Source organism: Oculina patagonica, chromosome 13 (genome assembly GCF_052425735.1).
Source record: "Oculina patagonica isolate OP01 chromosome 13, crgOcupat, whole genome shotgun sequence".
In the NCBI taxonomy this organism is placed as follows: domain Eukaryota; kingdom Metazoa; phylum Cnidaria; class Anthozoa; order Scleractinia; family Oculinidae; genus Oculina; species Oculina patagonica.
Window position 1 is genome coordinate 25342367 of NC_135770.1, and position 13137 is coordinate 25355503.

At 37.4% G+C, this 13137-nt stretch overlaps 1 protein-coding gene and 1 long non-coding RNA gene across 2 annotated transcripts; one reads left to right on the forward strand and one right to left on the reverse strand.

The window, feature by feature from the left end:
• Positions 1-979: 979 nt before the first annotated feature.
• LOC144636521 (tetratricopeptide repeat protein 9C-like) lies at positions 980-3358 on the reverse strand. The gene is made up of 4 exons (XM_078495747.1): positions 3058-3358; positions 2873-2925; positions 1873-1996; positions 980-1297 (listed from the first exon to the last, which is right to left on the reverse strand). Exons 1-4 carry the CDS (start codon positions 3335-3337, stop codon positions 1185-1187), a joined length of 570 nt encoding a protein of 189 aa, XP_078351873.1. The 5' UTR covers positions 3338-3358; the 3' UTR covers positions 980-1184.
• Positions 3359-8384: 5026 nt separating this feature from the next.
• On the forward strand, positions 8385-10516 carry LOC144636581 (uncharacterized). Its single transcript, XR_013567535.1, has 3 exons — positions 8385-8460; positions 8534-8664; positions 10231-10516. It is a non-coding gene; the product is annotated as an uncharacterized LOC144636581 (long non-coding RNA).
• Positions 10517-13137: the final 2621 nt, after the last annotated feature.

The following is a 13137-nucleotide window of genomic DNA, read 5'->3' on the forward strand; positions in this document are numbered from 1 at the left end:
GTCCTGATTAAATGTTCTGATTGTTTTTTGTGATTGGTTTGTTACAGCATAACATAAAATACAATCATACGAAATAGTTTTTCTTGCTGTACATCCGTGTACTGTTGATGCAGCAAATGGTTTCTGTACATACATTTTCTGGTAAATGGTTTCTGTGAGACATAATGGTTTCTGTGAGACATAATATAATTACACTTACTTGACAAAAAGTTGTTTGTGTAATTATCCCAAGAGATTGATACATGTAATGTGAAATAGTATTTATATTATTTATTAACCCATGTGCCAGTTTTTTAATATTGCATTAAGCTTGTTATCATCATTAGGTGGTTTTCAATAAACCATAAACTGTTCTTCAGCCAGCCAAAATAAAATATTTCTTACATGTTCATGCGCATGTAAGTGTTTATCTCAGTCTTTAGAATTTTCATTTGTCATGTTATTTAAGATACTGATTTGTAACAGAAACATTGCAATGATGAAACCGTTTTTTTTTTCCATATGCATGCATTTGTTGCCTGAATTATAAACACAAGACATTTACTCGGTATCACATAATTTTATATCCTCTATCAGTGGGTAATGGATTATGAAACCTCAAATTGTCAGAAAAAAATATTTTATTATTAACCTTTTAACAATACTTTTGGCTTATGGGACATTTTGGAAAACAAAAATGTACATTAAAATGTCATGCCAAGAAAAGAATCTAAAAGTCAGATATACATACACCCAGCTCTGTTTTATTAAATTCAATTTTTGAGGCTTTGATTGTATAGTTCCCATGCTGGGGGAATAATTTGGTGAGCAAAATCTGGAGATCTGGGAGAAAACAAAAGTAGCCAGGGTGCAGGGGTGGGAAGCAGAATTTTATTTTTGATGCCTCCCCTGCATCCAAAGCAGTTTTTTTCTCTACTCAGTTAAGAAATTGATTGACTAAAATAAATTATTGATGAAGTCATCCCATTGTGATAATTTTTTTTGTATATCCAGTCACCTTCATAAGAAATAAATATGAGGTTTGTGATTTGAAGGTATCAAAATACTAAAATTAGTATTGAAAACCAAGACATTTAATGGCATATACAAAAGTACAAAGTATATCTCAAAGTTATTCATTTTTACAAAATGTAAATAATTTATGAAACTCTGTAATTTTTAAAACTTATTTACATGTAAAGTTGCTACTCTTTTTTGGCATGCCTATCAAACATTCCAGCATAAATCTTTTTTTCCTTTTCTCGAATCTTCTTCAGCTCCACCTCAAGCAATGCCAGCATTTTCTTTATACTTGAATCTGGTGAAAAAAGAAAGCAAAATGAGTACAGTCAATGTAGGACGGACACCTCTATAAGACAGACCCCTGGTGTTGGTCCTGCACCTGCCATTTTTCAGTCATTTTATTGTTATTAAACTCCCTATAAGACAGACACCTCTGTAAGATGGAGAGTTGCAGCTGGTCCTGAAGTTGTGAGAGGGACGGAAAGATCATACAAGAACCGACAACAAAATTAATAAATAAATACATTTAATGGTTTCATCTTTTTGTCAAATAACAACTCAACTCACAACATGATGGGAAGCCATAAAAAATTGAAGATGACTAGCATAAGGCTGAATGATAGAGAATGAAAGAAAAGAAGAGATCAAGCTTTGCTCTTTTTGACATTCCGCTCTCACACTCTATAACTCCCCGCTCACAGTTTAATGAGTTACAAGCTCTGACTCACACTCTAAACTCATTAGACTATACTGATGATAGTAAAAAATGGTTCTCGAAACTGTCATTCTTTGTATCCAAGCTTATTTTCCTTGATAAGCTGAATTTTGTACAAACTAACTTTATTAGTTTCTCATTACAACAGAACAAACCTTTTGGCTCCAACTCTTCTGCAGCTTTCAAGTCTCTTTCTGCCTTTTCAAAGTCCTTCATGTGGAAGTAAGATTGTCCTCTTCTAAATAAGGCTTTGGCATTTTGTGGTTGAAGTTTTAAAGCCTACAAAATAACAGGGATAACTTTCTGGATGATCTCTAACTCTTCCGTATACAGTAAACTGGCTTTATTAGTCCTCTGGTGTAAACTCCTTAAAATTGTTCTTTTCCCATTGCATGTGTCTACTGTTAGTGCAACAAGTTACTGCAATATCAAAATAAACCAATATAATTTTAATGGGCCAAAGCGTAGGAACGTATGAATCCCATTTCAGTGGCATTAGGTGACTGGGCGTATGGCTACTTCCCCCCCCCCCCCCTGGATGAGGTGCTTGTCTACTGCACGGTTACCCCCAGAAGAATATCTGCCACAATCCAATTGTACGCCCGGGTGGAAGGATGTACTGTCAGAGTAAGGTGTCTTGCCCGAGAACACAATGCAGTGACCCCAGGCAGGGCTCCAACCAAGACTGCTCACTCTGGAGTCCAGTGCGCTAACCATTAGGCTACCTCAAACAGGTTTTAATTTAATTAATTATCACAACCAAATGATGCCCATTTTGCAAAGCCTGATGTAAACACAAGAGAAAGTTTGGTTTGAATTCAGAAGTTCATGCAAAACTGAGCCACAAACGTATTTCCATCAGGGAGAATATGAGAGATTGCTTGTAATGCATTCCCCCATGTGGACACTACATGCAACTTGTCCTCACAACACACATTATGTCTTATCATGTAAAGAGTGTAAATGTAGTGGTACACATTGTGTACCCTTGGTACAATCTGGTATTTTCTTTTGTGTTATATTCCCAAGCTTATCACATATTTCCATACACCAGAACAAAACTCAAGAAAATACCATTTTGTACCAAGGATAAAATTGACACACAACATAACTGCAAATTTCCCTTGAATGAAGCGCCTTTTGAGCCAGTCCTACCTCATTACAGTAATGCTCCGTTCGATCCCAGCGACTGTCTTTCATTAAACAAGCTGAAAATATTTCAAATTTTAAAAACACAATAAGCTTAAGCTTGAAATAATAAACGGATGAAAGTGGTTCCCTCAGCTTTACGGCATTTAGGTTAAGATATTCCACGAAAATAACAAATTCCTTGAGTTTACCGGCGAGATTGTTGTAGCAGCTAAATTGAACTTGATAAATCTCTTGCTTGTCAACGTCGGAAAGGTCCTGTTCGTAAGAGTCCAAGCCGGGTAGATTCGGCCGATCCACAAGACCTTTTACGTGCAGTAATGCTTTGTGATAACACTTCATCGCATTCCTATACTCCTTTTTCTTGAAATATTCGTTTCCTTCAGCTTTCAGAACGATTCCTTGCTGGATTCTTTCCTGAGCACTCACTTTTGACGTGCCGGCAACAGGTTCATCTTCCACGGCCGCCATCTTTACGAAACTGAGTAACCGCGCTGTTGGTGCTCCCACTTGATTGGCCAGTTGACGCGGGCGAGAAAACGCGGGAGTTTTTCGATCGGACTCGATCGGACGAGAAAGTGCTTTTTTCAGGACAACTCGGATTAATATTAATCGGATTAATATTAATCCTAATGATTATTATAATCTAGTAATAGATTATTATAATCCAGTAATAGATTATTATAATCCGGTAATAGATTATTATAATCTATTACTGAGGTTTGAGCCGTGCCTTAATCCATTAGGATTAATATTAATCTTATGTAAGATTAATATTAATCGGATTAATATTAATCTTAATATTAAATCTCAACAACTCAATCCTAGTCCAAAGCTTTCGAACTGAACCATATACTGGCATATACAAAACGCAAAATAGTCAACAGACTTGCGCGTGAAAGATTTCAAATCTATATTTGAATCATGTGGTGCCAACGCAACACAACAACAAGGGAGGTAATAAATCCTAAACATCGAGCTAAATAGACAGAGCGCTCGATCAAAATAATGCAAGAAGCATTGCCTTTACAACACAGAGTGTCTCTCTGAAAGCAACTTTCAGCTTTTTCATAGTAGAGCTGAAACAGTCTCTGGCAACGCCGGACCAAGATAATCCGTGATAAGACGATACATCTTACAACAGTATTGATTAAAATGCCGGGCCCGGCGTCAATTAAATGCAAGTAGTTTACATTTTCACGGAACATTCATATCTTGTCCTTTCAGGGCGAACATTTTGAGAGCCTAAAGCATATCTTGCAAATAGAATTGAGCCAAAACAAACTGAACTAGCACAACATGTGGCATAGTACAGATTTAGAGGTGTCATTCAACTCTGCAAACGGAAGCCACGCAGCGCGGACTAATGACCTCTAGACACTTTCTTGGCCACAATCTTACGGCTCTATTCAATACATAATGCCTCCAAATAAAAACAGTACCCTCAGAAAGAAGTCAGAAGCGAATAAGGTCGAAAGACCGAACTTAACACAGAACGGTAAAGGTACAAATGTCACAAACGTAAGAGTCGTGTAGGCCCGTCACCTTTATTTACAATTGACGGATGTGATTAGTGACTTATGTTCTGTCAGTCCTGTGTTGTAAGTCTGCAGTGTGTTTGTCATATACATATCTGTCAGATAGTCAAATAGACATACAGTATCTGTTATCCGAACATTCTAGGAATTTTATCGGGATTATAATAGAGATTAATATTAATCCGGATTATAATATTAATAATAATCTAATCCTTCCAATTTTTTGCCGTGCCTTAATCTATTACTGGATTATAATAATATATTACTGGATTATAATAATCTATTACTAGATTATAATAATCTATTACTGGATTATAATAATCCTATTATAATCTATTATTATTATAATCCGCGGATTAATATTAATCCGAGTTGTCCTGTTTTTTAGGCTTTTCGCTTTTCTGATTTTTTCTTAATTCCCTTTCTCTTCCTTTTTCTCCTTTTGTTATCTTTTAGCTGCAGTTGCTGGCCTTCCATCGAGCTTGCTTTCAGTTCAATAATTCCCTAGAGCGTAAAAAAAAAAACAGGAAATTCTTGCCATTGTGGACCGTGATCGGAGTAGCCAAGGGTGGTTTCAAGAGGCAAATTTTCCTCCGAGTTTTTCACTAAAATTTCTAAGTATTTTCGTGTGTATTTCAAGCTCAATGAACCCGGCCACTCTGATCTGGGAACCATTGGGAAAATCCTTTTCTTCTGCAGAGATTGAGTAGAAGTGATGCCTTTTTTGGTCAAAGACGATGACATCAGAAGTGGAACAAAGGGCAACGTTCGTCATGGCTGGTTTTGGCCGGTACTGGCGCGAATGGGTTTATAACCCAGTCCCTGAACTCTCTCTCTTTCTCCTATGGGAACCAGGCGCGAGAAAAGAGAGTCCAGAGAGTTCTGTTGGCTTTGTTTCACAATGTCAAACGATGAAATTTGAAAAGGTTAAAATATTTCTGTTTAAAAGTATTGTAAAAAATTATTGCAAGCTTCAATTTCGACTACCAGCCTTTGACAAGATCAAGCTGCAGACCGATACGCGAAATCTTTTGGTTTTGTTTAATTCAGGGGCGGATACAGGGGGGGGGGTGGATAGGGTGGATATCCACCCCCCATTTTTCAGTAAAAAAAATAGAAATGTCACTTTATTTGAAATAGAAAATAAAGAAAGCAAGAAAAATTAGCTCTCGTTCATGTCTGGTTGTTGTTACGCCACGTTTCGCCGTCTGCCGCTACTTAGGGTTAGGGTTAGGGTTAGGATTAGGCCCTAATGGTCTGCTATCCACCCCCCCCCCCCCCCTTTTGAAATCCTGGATCCGCCCCTGTAATTATTAGTCAACACTCGAAATACAATTAGTATGAGAACGATTGTATTTTTTTTAAAAAATGGAAGCATAAAATACTTTGGAATAAAAATCATCTTACTTCGCTTCAGTCGTTTATGTTTCCGGTGAGGTTTTTTAGGTCGATTTGCTGCCATTTAGGCAGTTTTTAGTTCCTCCGGTTTGCTCTCTATATATCCTCTTGAAAGGATAAACAAAAAAGTCAAAAATCAGTGTTAAATAATAATTTTAATAGTTCACTGGGTATTCGTTATATCCGCGTCAAGTTTAAATATTAAATTGCTCTACGGAAAAGGAAAAAATGTATATTTGCCATTGGAAAATTTAATATACGAAATGAATTTCAGTCCAAGCTTTTATACAACACATAACAGTTTCCCGGCAAAATGACTTCGTTATGCGGGGCTATTGACATCTAACGCGGGTCAAGGTGACGAGGAATCGACATGAAACACGTTAATATAGCAATCATGAGTTAATATACTCTTGCGTTTAGACTACCGACGATTCAAGAGAATAGCATGGCTTTTGGGTCGAATGCTAAACAATTTGAAGTCACTTAATAACTAAATATAAAAAGAGTCATTCTTTGTCTCACGATAAAGTCACCTAGGATGTAGATCGCAACGTTTCGAACGATTGCTATTTTAAAACCGAAACAGTAGCCCTTGATTTGTTATGGGGGATTTCTTACACATAATTAGCTCTGATTACTTTTTTCCTGGAATCGATTTCGGCGCTCAATCAATCAGTTTTTGTCGTCTTCTGTCGCACTTCAGTAGTTAAGCCTTCAAAATCATTATATCCTAAATAGAAAATCATTAAGAGCAGGTGATAAATCAACACAAAAGCTTTAAAATTAAGTTGTAATTGGGCGAACGCAAGCTCGTTTATTTATATGACGGAAACCGTTTTTATCCTGGATAGTTTAGTCAAACACGATCGATGGTAAAATTATATTGTCTGACGCCAGTAGTTTTACACTTAGCGGTGAATACGTGATTATATCGCACGGCAGTAAATGACGAAGGCGCTCCTGGATTCATTAAAAGAAAATCTGCACGCACGGTCAAGCATCTGCAACTGAGAATTATAAAGGAAAAAAATCATTGAGTTTAAGGTATCGTTTATCGAAAGATAATTTTTGTCTTCGAACCACAAAAATAAAATAAAAACAGAAAAATAAACAAAAATAGAAAAATGTGAATCTTTTTCGTGAATTAAAACTTTGGATAATGACAAAATACTTGGTCAGTCAGTGGCATACAATGGAGAAAGCCAATACGTTGAAAAAGCATTTTTATAATAAAAAAAGCAACGGGAGATCATAGTCGACCTGTGGTGTTTGACGCTGAACTAGACGCCAAAAAATCGCCAAACTTGCTTTGATGAGAAGAAAATTGTTCATATCGTAAGATTCACTCCAGAAGTAGCGGCAAATTTATCATTGAAATACCAATTTTTAAAAAAGGAATTCAAATTTTCGCCAAGAGACTCAATAACTACGATAGAATTGAAGTGACTCAAATTTACTGCCCTGTATGCTCTGACTGATATTTCCTTTCTTTGTAATGCTTTTGCTGTTGCTGATTTTGTTGTTGTTTTATTTGTTTTTGTTGCTTTTTGTTGTGAACTTGCAGCAAGCTACAAAGTTTATGCCGAGTAAGCCATAAAAGCAGGCTAGATAGTAGCGAATTGATAGATATCGATCAAAAAAAGAGACACAAGAAAAAAAAGCAAAGAATCACACGAAACCCAGTTTAAGTCCCGTAACTTTGTCTGTATCAAATTGAAAGAACGTAAACTTGGCCAAATCTTTGCTAAACAATTTTAATATTTCATGGCAAGTGGGACTCTTACAATCTCTTGGTTTTGATTTTGAAAATAAACTAGGTAAAGGCTTTGTGCGTCGCGTCTTCCATTATTTTATTACCATGACAATAATTCATTCGTGTGGATGTTTATTTATTAACAACTTTACATCTGGCTCATTGAAAAGGAAAAACAAACCTGCAAGGACTGAATAGAGAAGTCATCTTACTTGCAAGTGTACTATTCATTAGAAGTAAAAATGAATATATAGCGTAGAATAAATCAGTGTTGCCTAGAAGAACCATCTGACCTTTCAAATAGGGATTACTTGTAAATGTTGACTGTCAAATAAACTGTTTCAAACAAAAAAGATTCTCAACGGGCAGTGGACATTTTTGTTTGGGATACCTGTCAATCTCGGGCATTGTATGTTAACTGCTCTCTGTTTAAAACAGTATTAAAATTGCTCCTCATTCCTCGTCGCGTTCTAAACCGGTTCTGTCACATAAAAATATTAATAAAGTTTTGAAAACATTTCTCCAAAATCCCTACATACTGTAGTTTCAAACCGTTGTTACGTTTCAAAACGTGGGCTTTGCCGTTTCACTTCTTGATCATATCGAGCACCTTTGAATGGGTATCGACTAATGAATTTGTTTGACTTCAGCTTGCAGTTATTTGCCTTCCCAACCGGTGAATAACAATTAGTACACGTATGAAACATAATGATAATTGGCGGCATAATTTACTCGGCGCTATCGAGACGCTTTTGGAGGCAAATGATTGGTCCGTAATTATTTATCTTTTTCCTAGCACAAGTATAAATGAAGAGATTCTAGCGGCTCGAAACACAAAATTCTAAAGAAGTCTTGGGAAGCACGGAAGTGTACCTTTGTTGTCGGTCAGTGGAATAATTCAGGTTACAAGTCAGCTAAATAGATTTCCGTTGTCATGTCGTGTATCTTCGATGCTTACACACATTTTTTTTTCAGATCGTGCAGAATCAAAGGAAATGGACAGAAAACTGATTTGTATTGTGTTTCTGATGTTGTTTGTTGCCTCAATGGTCGAAGGCGCTTCACCTCCGACACGACAAAATCGCTGGGGAAAACGAAATTCTAAGGTTTGTTGATCCGGTTTCGCATTGTTATTTCGCATTGTTATAAGGTTGCGTGTGTGCTAGCTTTTGTCAGTCTCTATCATATAAAAGATCGTGCACTGAACGTCAATGATATTGTTATTAGTTAATGATCAAACCAAACTATTTAAAGCTTTTTTCTTTTTTGATTTTACAAACAAAGTTTTTTTCAATATATGTATAACAAAGAAGGCTCTTACGTTGTTAATAGTAATCCTGTCTGATCTTGAACGAAGTGAAGCCGCTTTTCGTCTGAGGGTCTTGATCAAGTGCAACTAAGTATTAAAACCAGTGACATAAAATCAGCTAGGCCAACCTGAAAAAGTTCATCATCTAAACCAGGCTAAAAACACGTAAAAATAGAATACTCGAAAACGTTTTTGATAGTTGAATATAGCAAAAACCAAACAAAGATTTAAAAAAAAAATCATGTTATAATGCAAATTAGCCACGTTGTCCGTGCCAGGGGGCAAACATTAAAATCGGAATATAGCGAAATATCTGCGCAAACATCACATTTAAGAGCCAAGTTATGGAATAATGATTCCACTGTTATAACTTGCTCGATAACCTAACATGCTAACTACGCAATCCGTTTCCGGTCCTATTAATGATAGCACCGAATTTGCGTTAATAGTTTTTACTACACTACTGAAAAGCATAGGCGTTCAGCATAGTATGAAAGAGTTACCAGAAACTTTGAAAAACAAGTCACGTGCCTCATTTGCACCACAACGTAAAAAAACATGGCGGTCATCGTACTATTACGATACTGGCAAACAGTCAATAAAAGCAACCTGACAGTGGATAAGCTGCGCCGAAATCAAATCCCATTTAGTCTATCTAGTCCATTCATGCTATGGAAAGCTGAGTTAACCGCCGACTTAGTATGAAGCCACCTAGGCCATCTTGTAGACAATATAACCATTATATTGCAATTCCTGAGTTTTGATTGGTTAAAGGCCATGGGATATGAGCTCATATACCATAAACCACAAATATGGTAGGTGTACGCGTCGGCGAAAACAGCCAAGGAGCTCATATATATATATATATATATATATTTTTTTTTTTGATTTTAATAAAACATTTATTCCAATAGCGCTTGTTAGATATATGAAAGTTATATATATAACCAGAAACTCATAAGGGATGAAACGTGTAACGCGCGCGCACAGCGTTTGAAAATTCCTTTTGCTAAGTACCATATTATGTGTTTCTGATATAACCGTGTGCCTCGTTGGCTATCTACCATCTCTATATCCAACGCGCGCTCGTGGAATAACTGTTTAATTTGAAACTGAATTGTGTATTTAAAAAATTAACGTTTAATTAGCAAGTAGTACAGGCGAACATCTTTAGGAATCGTGTCCGCTTTTTGGAGTGTCCGTAGTTTCTTTCGGTGCGAATCAACTTTCTCTATAATGGAGGTGTCCGTATTTTAGAGGCGTCTGTAGGGAGAGGTCGTCTGTAGTTTAGCAGCGTTGTATTATCCAGTGTGGCAAAGAAAAGTTACTTAGTTACGTATGTTTTTTGCTTTCCATTTTTCAGGGTTTGATTAAGAGGAGAGAGTACTGTGCACGAGCCAGGATGATCTGTAGTCCTGAAGCAGACGATTTTTATGATCAACCTGACCTAATGGACCTCAACATGGAAGAAAACTGATCTAGAAAACTTTCTACGCATGAGTAACATACGGCAATACAAGTTGTAAAAGAAAGATTAGTTTTGACATGTCTTTAACACTTCTTTCTTTAAACATTTGACGCAAATTATATCCTAAATAATATATTTGTAAAGTAAAGTTATCAATAAATACATCCTCAAGTATTACTTATTTTGTTCCCGGATCTTGCCAAACCAGATTTCTTAAAAAAGAAAATAGACTTAGCGGTTCAACAAAACACCTGATGACAAAACACACAAGGGTATACCCAGCTATATTCCTCAGGGTATGCCTGGATATATCCGTTTGTTCAAAGCACGATTAAACGAACTGTAAAAGCACTCTCTAATAAGCCTATCCCCTCTATAATAAGCCACCCCTGGTAGTTTATGTTTTTTAATCAGAACGCTGCTCTCTGTTAAACCCCCTTTTTTACGATAGCTGGTTATGATAATTAGTGAACACTGAAGAAAGAACAACAACTAACGGGAAAGTAAACCTTTATGGAAAAATAGGAAATTAGTATTGTTGGCATGAAAACTTCTTCTCTATGCCCTGCTCGTCAAAAAAGGAGTTGTCTGGAAGTTTTTTGTATAGACAGTCGTTTTCCGTGCTCTGGGCATGTAGTTTAATGGTAAATATCCAGTACTATAACAACTTATCGTTGAGGCATGTAAAATGTAGCGCCATGCCCTCCCCCTTCGCTTCACTTTCTATTAAATCCCCCCACTTCAAAAAGTTCCACCTGTGCAAAACCTTATCCATGAGAGGTTTGGTTTCCAAAATATGACGGTTAGAAACCTTTCTTAAGGCCCGGTAATACGAGCAACATTTTTGTTCAACTTGCCTCGCAACATTGTTGCATTGCAAGTTGAACGAGTTGTTGCCCGTATTACTACCGCGCGCTCAACTTGTCTCGCAACAAATTTCGGTGTTGCAAGTTGAAAACAATTGTTGCAAAAAGTAGAACTCGGTTCTACTTTGTGCAACATGTTGCTGCAACTTGCAACACCGAAATTTGTTGCGAGACAAGTTGAGTGCGCGGTAGTAATACGGGCAACAACTCGTTCAACTTGCAATGCAACAATGTTGCGAGACAAGTTGAACAAAAATGTTGCTCGTATTACCGGGCCTTTAGCAACAAATTGGTAGTTTCAAAGAACACCACAGGAAACTTCATATAAAACATTTTTGGCCAAAACAGGATAATGATTGTTTGGAGTCACGAAAATCTGAAACAATTTACATATAAGGACAGTAAGGGAAACAAGTGCCAGGTGATGGCGACATCACTTCGATTCTCCAAGAAGTGACTGAGCCCGCGGTTTTCGTCCCAGAGGTTGCTAAGCAACATGACGTATCTATTCGCACGATTGCTTTCGGAGTACTCGTGAGCGCTCGCGCTAGTTTTTGATTGGATGAACTAATTCGGAAATTCTTCAACGAAGATTTGCCAAGACTAGTACTTATTCCCCCGACTGATAATGGTTTCATTCCGGAGTTGTCTTTTAAAATAAGATAGATGATAAAAACCCAACAGGAAAGCAAGGATTTGTTCTAGAGATTCCGTTTTACCACAGCGTATACACAGCTTTTTCTCACTCAGCTTTAGTTGTACAAGTTGACAGGGGTTGGCTAGAGGACATACCCGGAGCAGCGAGCGCAGGTGCGAACTGATCCTCAGGGATTTCCTTGACCACTTAACCTCCCTGTTCTCAAATGCCTCCCAAGTGGTCTATGTACACTGCTGGAGCTGCCCCACTGCAGCAGAAACCCGCCCCTCCTCCTCTATCCTCCATAGCTCTTTAGACACCGTGCATATCACGTCTACTCCGCTCTTTCTACCAAGACCTTTTTAAAAAGTGCTTTTCCACCGGCCAAGCTCGCATAATCCTGTTCGAAAGGTCCAACGATATATTTGCGTTTCAACCTATCCTCAACCACCGGGCCCTCATCCTCCTCAATAGCCTATGCCACAGTCCATGTCTTTTCAGTTGGTACATCGGGAAGCACGAAGCTAATCGCAGCAGAGTCCTTCAGCACCATGTAGAGCCGAGCTTTAGCGAACTTTCACCCCTCCAGTGGAGACCTTGTTGGGAGCTGTAGTTACAGGGTGGCAAGGGGGGGGGGGGGGGTACCAATCACGCATCACGTCGAATTTTTGAGTTAAATCACGCATCACGGAGAACATTTTTAAACAATCACGCATCACGTAAAAATAAGAAAGTGTGCTGAGCTAATTTCGGAGGATTCCAACTTTTTGATGATGTATAATTGAAAATTACATTGTAGGCAACATTTTATATTGCCTGTTACTGTTTATTTTTGAGAATAAAATTATTAAACCACGTGACATCAAACGTCAAGAAAAGACTAGAAAATGGGGTCGCTGCTATAACTGCTTTTGAGGTCGCAGTTTATTGAGGTCTCACCGCAAAGGAGTTTACCGTTAACCGTCAAAAGGGTAATTTTTATCGTTATCATCCAAAAGTAGTTTTTATTAACTGTCAAACTGGTTTCAAGGTCTTTCAAATCTCACGATAGCGATTTCAGCAGCTCATCTCGGACTTTTGGCTCTCAGAGAATCGTTTTAGCTGGTAATCCAGTTTCCATGTTCCTAAATATACTCTTTCCATCTGAAAGTATTTCCGGTTTCTTAATAGTAATATTTTATTAATGATTATTAATGATTTACTGTATTAATAAAATAACTATTAGAAGATTTTGTTATGAAATTTAGCGATATAAAATCACGACGTTTCGACCTCTCCGAGGTCATTTTCAAATGCAAA

Bases quoted from the DNA above. Each gene is read 5' to 3' on its own strand.
- LOC144636521 (XM_078495747.1), bottom strand. From the start codon at position 3,337: ATGGCGGCCGTGGAAGATGAACCTGTTGCCGGCACGTCAAAAGTGAGT. The intron at 2,926-3,057 runs GTAAACTCAAGG...AAATATTTTCAG, and splicing joins CTGCTACAACAATCTCGCCG to CTTGTTTAATGAAAGACAGT. The intron at 1,298-1,872 runs GTTTGTTCTGTT...TTTTTTCACCAG, and splicing joins AGAAGAGTTGGAGCCAAAAG to ATTCAAGTATAAAGAAAATG.